Source organism: Acomys russatus, chromosome 21 (assembly GCF_903995435.1).
Source record: "Acomys russatus chromosome 21, mAcoRus1.1, whole genome shotgun sequence".
Classification (NCBI taxonomy): domain Eukaryota; kingdom Metazoa; phylum Chordata; class Mammalia; order Rodentia; family Muridae; genus Acomys; species Acomys russatus.
This window is the reverse complement of record NC_067157.1, coordinates 17023641-17040262: the sequence shown is the minus strand read 5'-3', so window position 1 is coordinate 17040262 and position 16622 is coordinate 17023641. Positions and strand designations below refer to the sequence as shown.

At 43.5% G+C, this 16622-nt stretch overlaps 1 protein-coding gene and 1 pseudogene across 2 annotated transcripts in view; one reads left to right on the top strand and one right to left on the bottom strand.

Moving 5' to 3' along the window:
* Window positions 1–16622, top strand: part of Ros1 (ROS proto-oncogene 1, receptor tyrosine kinase) — a 118065-nt gene that overhangs the window by 38096 nt on the left and 63347 nt on the right. For both annotated transcript variants that reach the window (XM_051164260.1, XM_051164261.1), the window contains exons 13-21: window positions 1345–1841; window positions 5193–5405; window positions 6282–6392; window positions 7573–7751; window positions 8549–8740; window positions 11562–11662; window positions 12855–13069; window positions 13525–13685; window positions 14037–14181. In XM_051164260.1, coding sequence (XP_051020217.1) covers window positions 1345–1841; window positions 5193–5405; window positions 6282–6392; window positions 7573–7751; window positions 8549–8740; window positions 11562–11662; window positions 12855–13069; window positions 13525–13685; window positions 14037–14181 — 1814 coding nt within the window. The remainder of the gene's footprint in view (window positions 1–1344; window positions 1842–5192; window positions 5406–6281; window positions 6393–7572; window positions 7752–8548; window positions 8741–11561; window positions 11663–12854; window positions 13070–13524; window positions 13686–14036; window positions 14182–16622) is intronic.
* Window positions 3188–3923, bottom strand: LOC127204898 (60S ribosomal protein L28-like; annotated as a pseudogene).

Genomic DNA, 16622 nt, shown 5'->3' with positions numbered 1-16622 from the left:
CTAGGCTCTACATAGGCTAGGCATACATCTGCAAAACATGTTTTATTTTCATGTGTGTACGTGTGTTTGCATTTGAGTACAGGTGCCTTCAGAGGTCAGAGGCCTGAAATCTCTTGGAGTTACAGGCTGTTGAGTTGTCTGATAGAGGTGCTGGGAAGAGAATTCCTGTCCTCTGGAAGAGCAGAAAGTGCTCTTACCCACTGAGACACCTCTTCAGCTCCTTGGACATGCACCTTTAATTATTCTATTGGCTTCCTTTCCCTGATAGTTAGGTGGTCCTGCTCAGCATTTTTGGTCACCTGGCGGCTATTTCTTCCTGGTTTACAAAATGAAACATTTGTATTTGTCTGTTTCACTTATAGATAGATATTTTTTTAAAAGTTTAGATGATGCCAGATACAAAGTAGTACTGTTAATTGTAGCAAAATACAAGTGGCTTAAACGGTTTGCTTCTTCTGTTTATCATTCTCAATGCAGGAGAAAAATTTATTGACATAATTTGACTTAAGAATTTCGAAGCTGGGCGTGGTGGTGCCCGCCTGTAATCACAGCACTCTGGGAGGCAGAGGCAGGAGGATCACTGTGAGTTTGAGTTTGAGACCAACCTAGTCTACAGAGTGAGTCCAGAACAGCCAAGGCTACACAGAGAAACCTTGTCTTAAGAAAAAAAAAATAAAGAATTTGGATATTATAGAGGAAACACATTTAGAAACTCGTGTGTGTGTGTGTGTGTGTGTGTGTGTGTGCGCACGTGCGCACACATGCACACTCATCTGTGCACACATGGTGACTAGAGGACAAGCTGGGTGTCCTCTATCACACTCTGTTTATTGGGACAGAGTCTCTCACTGAACCCACAGTTTAGCATTTTCTGATAGACTTTCTTGCCAACCAGCCTCCAGGATTTGCATCCCCACTCCCACTAGAGTTACAGATGTGCACAGCTGTGGTTGGCTTCACGTGGGCTCAGGGATCCACACTCAGATCTTTCTGCTTACCTGGCAAGTACTTCACTCACTTGCCCATCTCTACAGCCCTAACTACTTGATTTTCATATAATATGCTTCCCTCTGAAGTCCTTAAAATATGTTTTAGTCTTAACTCCGATTCCTCAAAAAGGTCCCTATGAACATTAAAAGACCAAGCATCATAACACAGGATGGCGTTTCCAGCCTTCTACTTTCTACCTGTAATCAGTGAGGCACATTTCCAGCTTTGATCTTTATCACCGTGCACCTTGGGAAGTCTTGGGATAGTGTGTAAGGGGCTAAAGCAATTAACCCGGGAGGTTACACAGCCGCCCTTGTGCTGAATTACATCAGACTTCTTTTGTCTCTCTGTCAGGTACGTCTTTTATCTCCTGAGAGATGGTATTTACAGAGCCAATCTCCCTTTGCCATCTGGCAGGGACGCCAAGGCGGTGCGTATTGTGGAGAGTGGCGCATTGGAGGCCTTTGCGGTAAAGCCGCAGTCCAAGCGAATCATTTACTTCAATGCCACCACACAAGTCTTCATGTCAACATTTCTGGACGGCTCGGCTTTCCATCGGGTCCTGCCTTGGGTCCCCCTCGGGGACGTGAAGAGCTTTGCTTGCGAGAACAGTGACTTTCTCATCACAGATGGCAAGGCCATTTTCCGGCAGGACTCCCAGTCCTTCAATGAGTTCATCGTGGGATGTGACCTGAGTCACATAGAAGAATTTGGGTTTGGTAACTTGGTCATCTTTGGCTCATCCATCCAGTCGTACCCTCTGCCAGGCCATCCACAGGAGCTTTCAGTGCTTTTCGGTTCCCGGGAGGCGCTTATTCAGTGGAAGCCTCCCGCTCTCGCCATAGGAGCCAGTGAGTGTGCTGTCCTCGGGGTGACTACTGGCCAGCTGGAAGGGAGAGAGGCTTCAACGGCTCAGCATAGGGATTCAGCTTTGGAGTCTATTCTTTAGTCAAAGCTTGTACCCACTTAGCTCAAATAGCGTCTGGACTCTTACCTTGTATTTATTACGACTAGCCTTGTAGTAGTGGTAGGAGCAGACCCCCAACTGAATAGCCTAGCCATTTTTGGACATATATTATGAGATATACTGACTTTTTAGTCTGAATGGTGACTAGCCAGGAGTATAACACACTTGGGCTCAGAGCTTGCATGAATTTTAGCCATTCCCTGAAGCTTTCTGGGCTTTCCATCTGTGGATAGATAGAATGCATGTGGTAGGAAACAATTGGTCACTAGAGCTTTTCTTGTAAAAGAAGGATGTCTTTGTTAGGGATTTCTTCCTGTGATAAGACACCATGGCCATGGCGAGCGACATTTAGTTGGGCCTGGCTCATAGTTCAGAGGTTTAGTCCATTATCATTATGGCAGGAAGCATGGCGGCATGCAGACGGACATGGTGCTGGAGAAGGAGCTGAGAGTTCTCTATCTGTGTTGGCAGCCAGCAGGAAGAGACAGTGAGCCACTAGGCCTTGCTTGAGCTCCTGAGACCTCAAAGCTCCAGCCCCCCACCAGTGACACACTCTCCCCAACAAGGCCACACCTCCCTGTGAGCCTATGGGACCGTTTTCATTCAGATCACCACAAAGGGTAAACAATTTCAGCTTTGTGGACAGATGGTCACTGTCGCCACCACTTAACAGTGTTGCTGGAAGCAGCTACGGACCATCTATAAATGGATCACTGAAGCTGTGTTTGAATATAACCTTCCTGACAGAACCAGGCACTGGGCAGCTTCACCCTGTGGACTGCTGGCCAGCCTCTGATCCATCAGGCAGAACTATTTAGTACAGTTTGATACTTTTTTACTTCATGACAAACTTATTATGCCTATTTGCTACATAGACCCCCCCCCCCCCAAATGGGCTGGGAATGAGGTCTGGAGATGTAGCTCGGTTGATCAAGTGCTTTCCTAGTGTGCACCAAGCCCTGAGTTCAATCCCCAGCAATGCATAAACTGGACGTGGTGGTGCACACCTGCAATCGCAGCACTCAGGAGGTAGAGGTAGGAAGATTACAAGTTCAAGGTCATCCTCTGCTATGTAGGAAGTTTGGGGATAGCCTGGGATACATGAGGAGACACCCCCTTCCCTGTCTTTCACACACACACACACATTGAGAATGAAGTGTGGCAGTTTCCTTGCTTCCACTGCCCCTACCCTCAGCCCCCCCCCCTGCAAGTTGATTTTGCTTCTGGTAATTACGTTGGAGATTCAGTTTTTCTTTTCTTTTGTTTTCTCTCCTTTTTGGAAGTGGTTGAAAAAGTCAGCTCTTTATTGCTTCTGGGGTGTGGGGCTTAGGAGCTCTTGGTGGGACTTCAGCATCACAGGCTTCTGGCTTCACTGGCCTTGCAGGTGGCCACCATCCTCAGATCAGGGTGGTGCTTTTTCTTTCGGATCATGTGACTGATGCTACGGAGGGTGGCCTGAGCATTCTTGTTGATGGTGGTCCTCACATAAGAAGTGGTGGGTTTTTTTTGCTGACACATCTATGTGTCATGACTACCACTACCCCCCTTTTCCATTGGCCGCGGGCTCCACTGCCACAGTCTTGCGGTGACTCAAGCCCATTGTAGTGGGGGGAGTTGCCAGCCTTCAGGATATTGGGCTCCATGCTTGTTCCTCTCTTTTTGTTTGTTTGTCTTTGAGAAAGGGCTTCTCTGTACAACAGCCCTGGCTGTTCTGGACTCCCTTTGTAGACCAGGCTGGCTTTGAACAGAGATTCACCTGCCCCCCACCCCCGCCCCTGCCTCCCAAGTGCTTGGGTTAAAGGTGTGGCCCACCACACCCTGCTTACTTGTTCCTCATAATTAGGAAACTGGAACAGGTCTGAATGACTATCCATTGCAGATGTGCAGACATGCTTGTGGCTCCTCTCCCTATGGTGGCCAGAGACGGAAAGGGCCATTTTTTTTTTTTTTATTAAGAGCCTGGTTATATGGGGGTAGTGTTATAGAAAACCTTTCTAATGGATAAGAGTCTACTGTATAGAACGAATGACGTTTCTAGGTGGGCGTGGTGGCACATTACTTATAATCTTAGCACTTGAGAGGTTGAGGCCAGGAGAATTTAAATTCGAAGCTATCCAGGGATACATGGTGAAATCCCAACTCAAAGATGCTTTTAAAAGTACACTTTAGGGGGCTGGAGAGATGGCTCAGTGGTTGGAGCACTGACTGTTCTTCTGGAGGACCCGGGTGCCCCGGCCTGCGGGGTTCAACTAAAACTCGGAAGGAAGTTCACCTGTTGAAAATGCAAGACACAAAGAAGGAGAGCAAGTCTGATCAAACTCTCAAACTTTATTAGTCAGGCAGCAGCTTTTACAAGTCAGAAGGCAGGGAAGCATATTGCTATAGCAACCGAACTGCAGGCCTTTCTCAAAACATAGGAAATTCCAGGCAGGGTCCTGCTACACAGGGTATCTTGCTCTGTCTTCATCTAGCTTTAGTCTAACTGCTGACTCACAACAGGGTCAGCTAGTTTCTGGTGAAAGGCAAGCTCTGGGAAAGACAGAGACTTAAAGGTGCAGACTTGGACAAGATGGCCACCCCCAAGAGAGACTCTGTCTTGAAAACCCAAAAAACAAAAACAAAAAAAATTTACACTCCAGGGGGATGGAGAGGTGACTCAGTGCTTAAGAGCACTGCCTGCTCATCGCAAGCACATGGTGGCTCACACCACCTATAATGAGATCTGGTGTCCTCTTCTGCAGTTAAAGCACGCCATATGCAATAAATAAAATAAAATTTAAAAAAGTACACTCACGCTGGGCATGGTGGCGCACGCCTTTAATCCCAGCACTCGGGAGGCAGAGGCAGGCAGATTGCTGTTGAGTTCGAGGCCAGCCTGGTATACAAAGTGAGTCCAGGACAGCTAATGCTACACAGAGAGACGCTGTCTTAAAAAACCAAAAACCAAAACAAAACAAAACAAAAACAAAAACAAAAAACAAAAAACAAAAAAAATCCCATAAAAAAAAGTACACTCTAACAGCCTTACTTGTTGGAAATACTGTTCCCTTTAATAGAACTAAGTGAGTGGCAGGAGAGGGATGGGTACTGCCCTCACCTTACTGTCATACCGACCCTGGGAGTAGGATAAACATGACTAGTAACTACTCTTCAGTTGAGATGATCAAGTTTTTGGGATTTCCTTGGTCTGTCCTCAGGGTGTTTTCTCTGTCAATGACATTATCTGATTCTTTAGGTCCTTCCGCCTGGCAGAACTGGACTTATGAGGTAAGAGTGTCCTCCCAAGACCTTCCTGAAGTCACTCAAGTTTTCTCTAACATAAGTGGGACCATGCTTAGCGTACCGGAGCTGCAGAGTGCTACAAAGTATATGGTTTCTGTGAGAGCAAGTTCTCCTAAAGGCCCAGGCCCCTGGTCGGAGCCCTCAGTGGGTACCACCCTTGTACCAGGTGAGAATGGGCTATGCTCTAGGGAATGATGCTAACAAGAAGGGGTTTAGCCCAAGTGTCCTTTATAATTTCCTGCTCCAAATGTTCTAAAGAGATAAGAAAGTGCTGTGCTGATCTACCGAGGGTGGTTTTAATCTAGGATCAGGGAATCAAATAAATCACCATGGATATTTGTGTTTCGTACCTGATACCTTTGCACCTCAAGATCCATTTGAAGAATAGATCTTGGTTTTCTTGGTTTATAACATCACAGTATTCCTTATCTGTGACGGTCTTGGATGGTCTTGGAGAAGCTGAGGGATCTATGGGTTACACTGAGTTTTGCCATCTTGGCTGAAAGAAATGGAAGGACAGTACCATCCCTTACATAGTCATTATCACAACTGCTGCTGGATTCTTTGAACTGGCTCACAGAAAAAAAAGCTGCTGTGGGTAGTGAGCATGGCTCTGGTGAAAGACAGGGGCATGACCACGAGTGTCTGGCATGGCACTGCTGGACACAGCTACAGACACAGCATGCGTACGCTTCCCTCTTCACGTTCACGTTGAAATATTTATGTAAAAATCAGAATAACGTTTAACAGGATAGACGGTTCTACTAAGCAGATGCAATTACTTACATTAGTCGATAATATTCTTCAAAATGTAGATATTTTACTTTAATGAAAGCATGCTATAATTGGGTGCTGTTGGCACATGGCTTTAATCATAGCACGTGGGAAGCAGAGGCAAGCAGATCTCTATGAGTTTGACACCAGGCCGGTCTACATAGACTGTTCTAGGCCACCTTGGCTTCATAGTGAGACCCTGCCTTTTAAAAAAAAAGTATGCTTTGTGTGATATTCCTTGTTACTTTCTTTTTATTTTACCATATAGCTACTGAGCCACCATTCATCATGGCCGTGAAAGAAGATGGACTTTGGAGCAAACCACTCGGTAGTTTTGGCCCAGGAGAGTTCCTATCCTCTGACATAGGAAATGTGTCAGGTAGATACTTTCTCTGTCCCAGGTGTAGGTTCCTCCTTAGGTGTCTTGCCAGGTGACTCAGCAAAGGAACAACCCTGAGTTCTGCCTGCCAGGGCAATCACAAAGGGAAAGATTTGCCAGCACGGCTGTGAAAGTGTCAGCTCTTAGGTAGGAATGATTTTATTACACAAAAACTGGAGATTATTTATTGTGTCCGCTGCACAAGGGCTTGATGGATGCCCATGAGTTTTACTTTATCAGTATTGCCTCAAAATAGCAGCCTGTCTTGTTCTGCTACGGCAGCTTTTCTTAGATGATTTACTGTGCTTTGACAGAAGGAAAACTGCTGTGTAGCATTTTAGACAGTACTGAGAAGAACGGGTGATGAGGAGAGATTCTGAGGTTATATTGTGACTTGACCCGTAAGCCTACAACAGCCTTTGTGCCCAACAGGGGAGCTGGGCTGGGAAGGTCAGTGTGATGCTAGTGGAAAGAGCGTGACTTGGAGTTGTTTGGAAGCGTGGCTCCCTCTCTTTGATCTTTGAGGCCTCAGACAGACTAGATAGTCTCATGGAATCTAAGAAAATGGTAATTGTATTTGCCATTGCTGTTTCAGGAGCTAAACACCTTGGACAATGTCAGGCAGATCCTCTGTGGATTTGTTCTTTTTCCCTGTTCTAAGGGTTGAGATTTGGGGCTTGTTTATTTATTTATTTATTTGTTTGTTTGTTTATTTATTTTCTGAAACAGGGTTTCTCTGTGTAGCCCTGGCTGTCCTGGACTCATTTTGCAAACCAAGCTGGCCTGGAACTCACAGAGAGATCCATGGGCCTCTGCCTCCCAGAGTGCTGGGATTATAGGTGTGTGCCACCACCCCCCAGCAAGATTTGGGGCTTATTTTTCCTGAACTATTCTTTGTAGTATGTGAGAGACAGGTTTTCTAAAGGCCTGGTTGGCTTGAGGTTTACTATATAGACCAAGCCAGCCTCAAATATTCACACATCCAACAGTCTCTGTCTCCCAAGGACGGGAATTAAAGGTCTGCACCAACACAAGCATTCTGAAATGTGCCCGGCAGACCCTTAAGTTCTTATGAAGAGCTATGTCCACATTACACATTACGGGGATCAGTGTGATTGATTCATCCCACTTCTATTTGCACACATGACGATGAGTGCTGTTTGTCTGTCCTTGTTTTGAGATATGGATTGGTATAACAACAGCCTGTACTACAGCGACACAAAAGGCAACGTCTATGTGCGCCCACTGAATGGGATGGATATCTCAGAGAATCTTCACATACCCAGCATTGCAGGAGCTGGTGCTTTGGCCTTTGAGTGGCTGGGCCACTTTCTCTACTGGGCTGGGAAGACATATGTGGTAAGTCAGAGCCTGGCACTGTGGGTGCTCCAAACCAATTCCTGCCCACTTCAGTGACTTGCATGGCATAGAGTTATTTCTCCAGCCGTGGAACTGATATCTTAATAATAATAATAAAAAAAAGTACAGTGCCTGTCATAAAGCCGGTACTCAATAATTGTAAGAATTAAAATTAGGGCAATATGTAGTGAAAAAGGAGCAAGGAGAAGGCTCATCTTCTATAAAGACTTGCATATCCCTTTCAGTCTAAGACAATTCTCTTCTTTTTGGCGGTCATGGTGATGAAGAGAGTCTTGCACATGCTAGGCAATGCTCTTCCGTTGAGCTACGTTCCCAGCCCTCAGGCAAACACTAAGAATGTCACTGAGCATGGCAGTACGTGCCTTTCATCCCATCCCAGCTGCTATCCCAGAGCTAGACAGATTTCCGAGTTCAAGGCCCAGTCTGACGAGAGATCTAGGCCAACCATGACTACCTAGAGAGGCCCTGGGGAAAAAAAAAAAAAAGAAGGTACTCGGATTGAATATATAATTAGGAGTGCTGAGTGCTTTAACTCAATTCACTTCTCTCAGTCGTGAAAAGAAGGCAGTTCTATGGAGACAGGCGCCATGTCTGTTATCATTTCCCAGAGCTTAGCCCATGACCCGGCAACCATAGAGCACTAACAAATAAATATCTGTGGTTGAATGAGTTGATGAACATATAAATGAGTGAGAGGACTTACTAACGGTTGCGTCACACCAGTCAGAAATAATGATGTCATTTGAAAGTGATTCCCTGGCAACACTATCTTGCAGATCCAAAGGCAGTCTGTGTTGACGGGACACACAGACATTGTGACTCACGTGAAGCTGTTGGTGAGTGACATGGCTGTGGATTCCATTGGCGGCTATCTGTACTGGACTACACTCTACTCCGTTGAAAGCAGCAGACTAAATGGAGAAAGTTCCCTTGTACTGCAGGCTCAGCCCTGGCTGTCTGGAAAGAAGGTAACGAACTAAAAATTGGGATGTAGTTATTTAGTGGTACTGAAGGGCGTCAACCTGGAGAAATGACAATACCTCCCACGTTTATTTTAGTTGAGGTAGAATTCTAAAGAAAATACCATTAGAGTGTGATCGCTTTATGACCAGCATTTCCCCAGACCTTATTTGGTGGCCAGAACTGATTAATTACTAAGTTCAAGTATAACATGGAGATTCTTGTAGTTTGGCAGCATATATATATATATATATATATATATATATATATATATATATATATTGCACTCTGGTCACTCCCTTACTCTCATTTTCCTCCCATCTCTATCAATCCCCACTTGTTCCTACCAGTCTCTTTCTTAGATTCACGGCTTTCGATTTTGTTCTGTGACTGATTTGGTTTGACCAGGGACCATCTGCATGATCATTGGATTCAACCATCCACTGGAGCTAAGTGGGGTCACCAGTGGACATACAACAGAAGGCAATGCTCTTCCTTTTTTTGAATCTATATATAGTTTGGATGTGACCTGACTGTTGACGGGCCGCACTGTTGCTCTGACTGAGTAAAGCCATCCTTAACTGCTGTGAGTTCATGAGTTCCATGGCTGTGCCTCACCCAGATGATGTCATTCCATAGCCTTTCACTCTATATTCTGTCTCTTGCATCCTTTCCCTCTGTATCCTGCAATATTACCTGAGCCGGAGAGTATGCTTAGTAAACAGCTGAGCACTCATCTCTAACTTATTCTTAGCTCCTTGGCAGCCACAAGTCTCTACATTTGCCATTGTTTTGTTTTTCCCAAGACAGGGTTTCTTTGTGTAACAGCCCTGGCTGTCCTAGACTCCCTTTGTAGACCAGGCTGGTCTTGAACTCACAGAGATCTACCTCCCTTTGCCTCTTGAGTGCTGGGATCAAAGGTGTCTGCCAGCATACCTGGGAACATTTGCCATTGTTAACTAAAAGAGGATTCTGTGGCTAAGGCTAAAATTTGCCTTTGTTTATAGATATAAACATAAATATTTAAAGGCAATTTGTGTTATGTCAATAAAGCTAAACAACACTTTTTATTTCCTTCTCTAGGGCCTATTAAGTCCCCTGACATGGGTTTTAACTAGGTTTTCAGTACTGGGCATGGATTCCCTCCTGTGATGTGAGCCTCAAATGTAGTCATAAAGTTGGTTACCCCATGTCCTTTAATAGTTGTGTCACTATTGCACTGTTTCGGCCACATCTTGCTCTACAGGTTGGTCTTGTAGTTACTAGGGTTCAAATGTGGTTTTCTAGTCAAGTACTTTCTGGTGCTTCCTCTGAGGTAAGGTAAACTGTCAGTAAGTACTTTTTAGTTCTTGGACATCTTATTGAATTCTTTTGAAGTTATGGTGTGTGTGCTAGTTTTTAAACTGTTTTATTTAGGGTCTTAATCCTCTACCTCCCTTCCATCCCCCCAACCTTAGATAGGAAAGAGAGAAGGTTAGGAGGGAAAGGGGATGAAGACCTCTTTAGACTTAGTTCCAGCTGTCTAGGGTCATCAGGTTCTTTGGGAAAATACCAGTCCCAGGATACCTAGCAGTCCAGCAACAGGAAATGGTAAACACAGCAGGACAAACAAGCGGCCTTGTTCCTCCTCTGTGCATCTCCCTGAAGCCCCTTCCTCTCTCTGGGCTCTGGTATTTATACTCTCCCAGAGTCCTTAGATTCCTCTAACGCCAGCTGGCATAGACCATGCCCTCTAAGAGGTTGTTATCAGCTGTGGATAAACTAAGGCAGTCCCATATCCCACACTTGGGATTAAAACAAAAACATGTTTACATAACATAACTGAGTTTTTTAAAAAAAATCAAAACTTCTACTATAATAGGGTGCAGCTTAGTAATTAAACCTACAAGAAGAACATTATGACAGGTGGATCTGGGCCCAGGGGTCCTGCTCAAACTATGGCACCAGCCAAGGACAATATGTGCAGTAAACTTCGAACCCCTGCCCAGATCTACCCAATGGACAGGACATTCTCCACAGTTGAGTGGAGAGTGGGGTCTGACTTTCACACGAACTCTGGTGCCCCATATTTGACCACATCCCCTGGATGGGGAGGCCTGGTGGCACTCAGAGGAAGGATAGAAGGCTACCAAGAAGAGACTTGATACCCTATGAGCATATATGGGGGAGGTAATCCCCCTCAGTCACAGTATTAGGGGAAGGGAGTAAGGGGAAAATGGGAGGGAGGGAGGAATGGGAGGATACAAGGGATGGGATAACAATAAAGATGTAATGTGAATAAATTAATAAAATGTATTTTAAAAAGTAATTGAGAGTAAAACTCTATTGCCTGCATTCTTGGAGAATAACTGGTTTAAGCAACAAGTCATTCTCCTGTTTGGCTAAAGATTCTAAAATTACAGCAAGTTTTAGACAATACTTGATGCCAACTCTATTTCAAATGGAGCAGCTCTGGAGTGGGTTGCAAATTGTATTCTTCAAAAGTTTTGGGGTACTGCTCAGCTAAGAACCCCACTTTGGTAATTACCAGAATTAAGTGCATAAAACTGAATACCTGGTATTCTTGCCTTTTGAAGAATTTCAGGAAACTTATGCACATTTCTATAAATTATATTTATATTATCTTGATAGTTCATTATTCAAAAGATGTTGAGAAATCTATAGTTGGAGCCTGACCTGATCACAAAGGTGATAATCTGTGTTTGATTCACTTTGTTTTTTTTCCAGCTTGAGGTATTGAACAGATGTTGCAAGCATGCTAGGCAAGTACTCTATAACTGAGCTATGTCCTCAGGTCTGGCTCATTTCCTTACCTTATTTTCTGTTTAGGTTATTGCTCTAACACTAGACCTCAGTGATGGGCTCCTGTACTGGCTGGTGCAGGACAATCAGTGTATTCATCTGTACACAGCTGTTCTCCGAGGATGGAGGTGAGATAATCCCTGGAAGTCTTTCTTACTGTCTTTTTATTTCCTGAGAAAGCCCCAGTGAAGGGGAGCAGGCTTCACCTATACACAGACCTTTTGGTATTGTTATGCTCTTACTTTATAGATGGTTAAGTGAGAGGTTCAAATTGTTTATGTGCAGACCTACTTACTGCTTAAGCATCAACCTATAGTGATGCCAAATTCATTCATTCACAGAGGGGCACGGGGCTAATCAGGTGGGCATGCTAGCTCCTTTTGTTGGTTTTATGTGAACTGCATTTCAGGTGAGATGATTGGGTGAAGTTATTAGGTAGACCAGAAGGATGCTCTCCCAGGCCAGTGACGGATTAGTTTGTGTCTATGTGGATTAGGGTGTTTGTGGGCACAAAAGTGGACCTTCCACCCTGAGTAAATGCCCACCATTCTTTCATTTCTTGCTACCTCCTTTTCAATTCTCCTCAAATAGGTTTTTTTTCTTTTTCTTTTTTTTTAAAGTTATAATTGTGCTAGAACCCTAACTCACACTGTCTCCAGTGTGGGTTTCTGTATGTCCTTGGCCACTCCAAGCCCTTCTGGCTCCATTCATATGATGTTGTTGAGCCTTTTGAACAGATGGCTAGTTTGTACCATTTTTTGTGGCCTTCTTTCTGGATGGCAACTTTTTCCTAAGGCATGGAAAAATCTAGCACTGTTGCTTCTTCAACAGCAAGTGTTATGGAAGCAGAAAAAAAAACAAAAAACAAACAAACAAACAAACAAACAAACAAAACCCAACCAAACCAACCAAACCAAAAAACAACTAGATGTGAGAACCTAGTGAAGAAGTGAAAGTTCGGGTTGTAATGTTAGTGTTACCCAAACCACAAGGATTTGCTCAAGCCTGAAACTTACGTATATTCTTGCAATTGCACTTTCTCTTGTTCTCTTTCTTTCTTTCTATCTATCTATCCATCCATCCATCATCTATATAGCTATCATGTTAATAAGAAAATTTGGTTTAAGTTTGGCAATATTAGAAAAATAAAAACTTAGACTAATATGGAAATAAAAATATTGAAAATTCTTGCAATTTCTTTCTTGTTGTGCCCCCACGCACATGTATTCATTTAGAAGCATATCATTTCGTGAGAGCTTGTGTTCTCCCTTCTCCCTCCCCCACTAGATGCACATTCATTTTGCATTATGTTTTTTGCAGTGCTGGGGATGCTACTATCACAGAGTTTGCAGCCTGGAGTACTTCGGAAATTTCGCAGAATGCACTGGTGTACTACAGCGGTCGACTCTTCTGGATTAATGGCTTTAGGATCATTACAGCACAGGAAATAGGTCAGAGAACCAGCGTGTCTGTTTCGGAACCAGCAAAATTCAACCAGTTCACAATCATACAGACATCCCTCAAGCCTCTGCCAGGTACAGTATTTTATCCAGTCCTAGTCATGTGTCTTGTATGGGTATTTTGATATATATTTTCCCTCTTCCAGCATAATTCCTAAGAAAACAATACTAGTGTTCTTTTTATTTGTATATAGCAAATCTGATCTTAAGCAAAATTTACAGCCTGCAAATGTTAAAATACAATTTTAAAGATATTTTTAAAGGAATGGAAAAAAATGGACACTTATTTGTTTGTTTAGAGACAAGGTCTCCTGGAGCCAAGATTGACATAGGAGTCATTTTGTAGCTGCGGCTGTTCTTCAAGTTCTGATTTAAGCTTAAATCCCTCTGCCTCCACCTTCTGGTGGGTTTATGGGCATGCACCACCACACCTGGTTTTAATTCTAACAATAAATTCTGCTGTATTTCTGTGATTCTATGCCCCCCACCTCTCTCTCTCTCTCTCTCTCTCTCTCTCTTTCATTTCATAGGAAACTTTTCCTCTACTCCCAAAGTTATCCCAGATTCTGTCCAGGAGTCTTCATTTTGGATTGAAGGACACAGTTCAAATTTCCAAATCCTGTGGAATGAGCCCCCTGCGGTGGACTGGGGCATAGTTTTCTACAGTGTGGAATTCAGCGCTCATTCTAAGGTATGCTGCTGGTTCAGTGCTGTTTCCCACAGGCGCCTTCTCATCCTGCCAGCTGTGCACATGTTATCTGTGCACTTAGCCACACGACTCTCTTTGATTGTGCTTCTGTAGCGTTTGGTTACTAGGCGTATCCCTGCGAACACTGTTGCTGCTGCCTCTGTTCTGTGCCAATTGTGGTGCTGGCTACAGTTTAATTGGTTCATCTCAAAGCCATAGCAATGATCAAAATGTGCATTTCCAAGATTTCAAGTCTTGATTTTGAAAGTAAACCACAATTTAGACATTTTAATTAGTTGTGAGTGGAAAGAGTTAATAATTTCCCCTCTAAAATGTTTTGTGCTTATATTTTAGTTCCTGGCTATTGAACAACAGCTCTTACCTGTTTTTACTGTGGAAGGGCTGGAGCCCTATGCCTTATTTAATCTCTCTGTCACTCCTTATACCTACTGGGGAAAGGGGCAAAAAACATCTTTATCACTTCGTGCACCTGAATCAGGTAAAATAAATTCTGCCTTTTCAAACAATAGTAAGACAGAAATTTTTTTTTCTTTGCCTGGTCTGGAATGGATAGTCAATACTAGTCAAAGTAACCTTTAGTTTTATAGAAGCATATAGGTTCACTTACCTTTTGTTTATTTGTTTTTTAGACAAGGTTCCTCTGTGTAACAAGTCCTACTGTTCTGGACTCGATTTGTAGACCAGGTTGGTCTTGAACTCACAGAGATCTGCCTCCTAACATCTTAGAGATTAGAATCACATCACCAAAATAGCCTGTAAATATATTCCCAAAGATGAATATTTGAAAGATTAAGAACTATTTTTGCTGTACTGTGGTGGTATTTAAGAAGCAAAAAATGTTTCAGGAAGTCTGTGAAACATTTCATCAGATGGATAGGATCTGAAGAGCAGCAGGCATTAACAATGCTGGCAACTCAGTGTTCTGAGCAGAAGTAACCTGTGTCTAGATTTTATGTTTCCTGGAAATATATTTGAAGAAAGAACACCAGTCTTATCCTCACAGGTGTCTATCTCTTTGAAGTGTACCCGGCACGCTTACAGGTGTCACACTTTGATTAAACATTTACTATTGTCCTATGCTTGATCCCCACACAGCTCTGCAGTACACAGACTAGGTGTTATAATCTATGGAAGTGGGAAGGGAAGTCCACTAGAAGCGTGTGTGAAATAGCTGCCAAGTGGCAAGACCCTAATCCAGAGTTTTCACAGAGTCTCACTGAGTTCATTGAAGTCATTTTTTGCAAATATGGGTTAATGATAGTATCATATTAATTTAACTTCTATAGACTTCTTTTTTTTATTTTTAAACTTTTGTAAACTTATAATAGAGGACCCAGCAGGTAGTAAGAGCTCAGTAAACAGAAAGATCCACTTGGCAGTGCGTTTTTTATGGTATGATTTATTCAATAATATTTATCAAGGAGTCTCACAACAGGAACATAGTAGAATATGGGCATGCTCTGCTCCAGGTAGCATTTGGATCCAGGTATGCTCTAAGATCGTCTTGGGCTTCTGGATTTGGTAGCACAGTGCTGTGGAAAGGAACTTGACTGTATCCTTCAGGGGATTCCTCTGGGGCCTATGGCAAACATCTGACAGATGCTGGGTGTGGTAAGAAAGAATAATGGAATTTTCCAATACCTCAGAATATTTGCAGCATAGCAAATACAGATTTTTATTAAGTACTTATTATATACCACTTCAATACTAGATTTGGGGAGGTCAAATAAGAAAGACAAATAATTTTTTTTGTGGAGTCCATAAAAACAGTGTGAAAATGAGCACATTTGCTTCTAGTATAATAGAAATGAGGACGTGATGACCGAATTGAGAGCGATGACCTACAACAGTCAGATAATGCTACGAAATCTTCAACTTTGTAAAGACACCTCAGGTATTCCTAAAAGAGGGAGACGTACATGAATTTATATGGTGACAGAAGCCCTCTCAGTGCAGACACTTCAGTTGGATTGTGAGAGACGGTGTAAGAAGAGACAAGTCTTAGTCGCTGTTAGCTCATTATCATCAGAGCAGGGAGCATGACGGCATGCAGGCAGGCATGGCCCTGAAGCTGAGAGCTTTGTATCCTGATACACAGGCAGCAGGGACAGAAAAAGACACTGGGCCTGGCATGGGGTTTTGAACCCTCATGGGCCATTACCCCAACTGATACACTTCCTTCAACAAGACCACACCTTCTAAATCCAATAAACATTCAAGTATATGAGCCTAAGGGGGCGCTATTTTTATTCAAACTACCACAGCGATTACACCATGAGAGACATAGAGTGTAAAAATGCCTGGAGATTACGTAGAGGCGAGAGTGAGGAGCACCAGGAAGCAGTGAGACTGGAAATGAGGAAGGCGTGGGACCTCGCAGAGGACAGAAGAAGAAGAACTGTGGAATAGAATGACTCAGGAATACATGGCTTAAGCCAGCTCCAGCATAGCTGGGGCTGGGATGCCCAAGCCACACACTCTTGGGATACCTGTTGGTCAATTTCCATCACTTTTTGCCTTCTGGAGGGTTAGCATCAAGAGGGCCAGAATTTCTTTTTTTTCTTTTTTTTAAAAGATTTATTTATTTTATTTATTGCATATGAGTGCTTTATCTGCAGAAGAGGGTATCAGATTCCATTATAGATGGTTGTGAGCCACCATGTGGTTGCTGGGAATTGAACTCAGGACCTCTGGAAGAGCAGGCAGTGCTCTTAACCACTGAGCCATCTCTCCAGCCCCCAAGGGCCAGAGTTTCTACATGCTGAACTCCTGAACTTTCTACTCCTGAACTGAGTGAAGAGCAGTTACAGTTACTGCCTCCCCTCCTAATAACTAACATTAGCCACACCACTCTATCAGGACAAGTGTGAATGTTATACTTTTTTGGGGGGGATAACCAATCACCTTTTTAACTCTCTG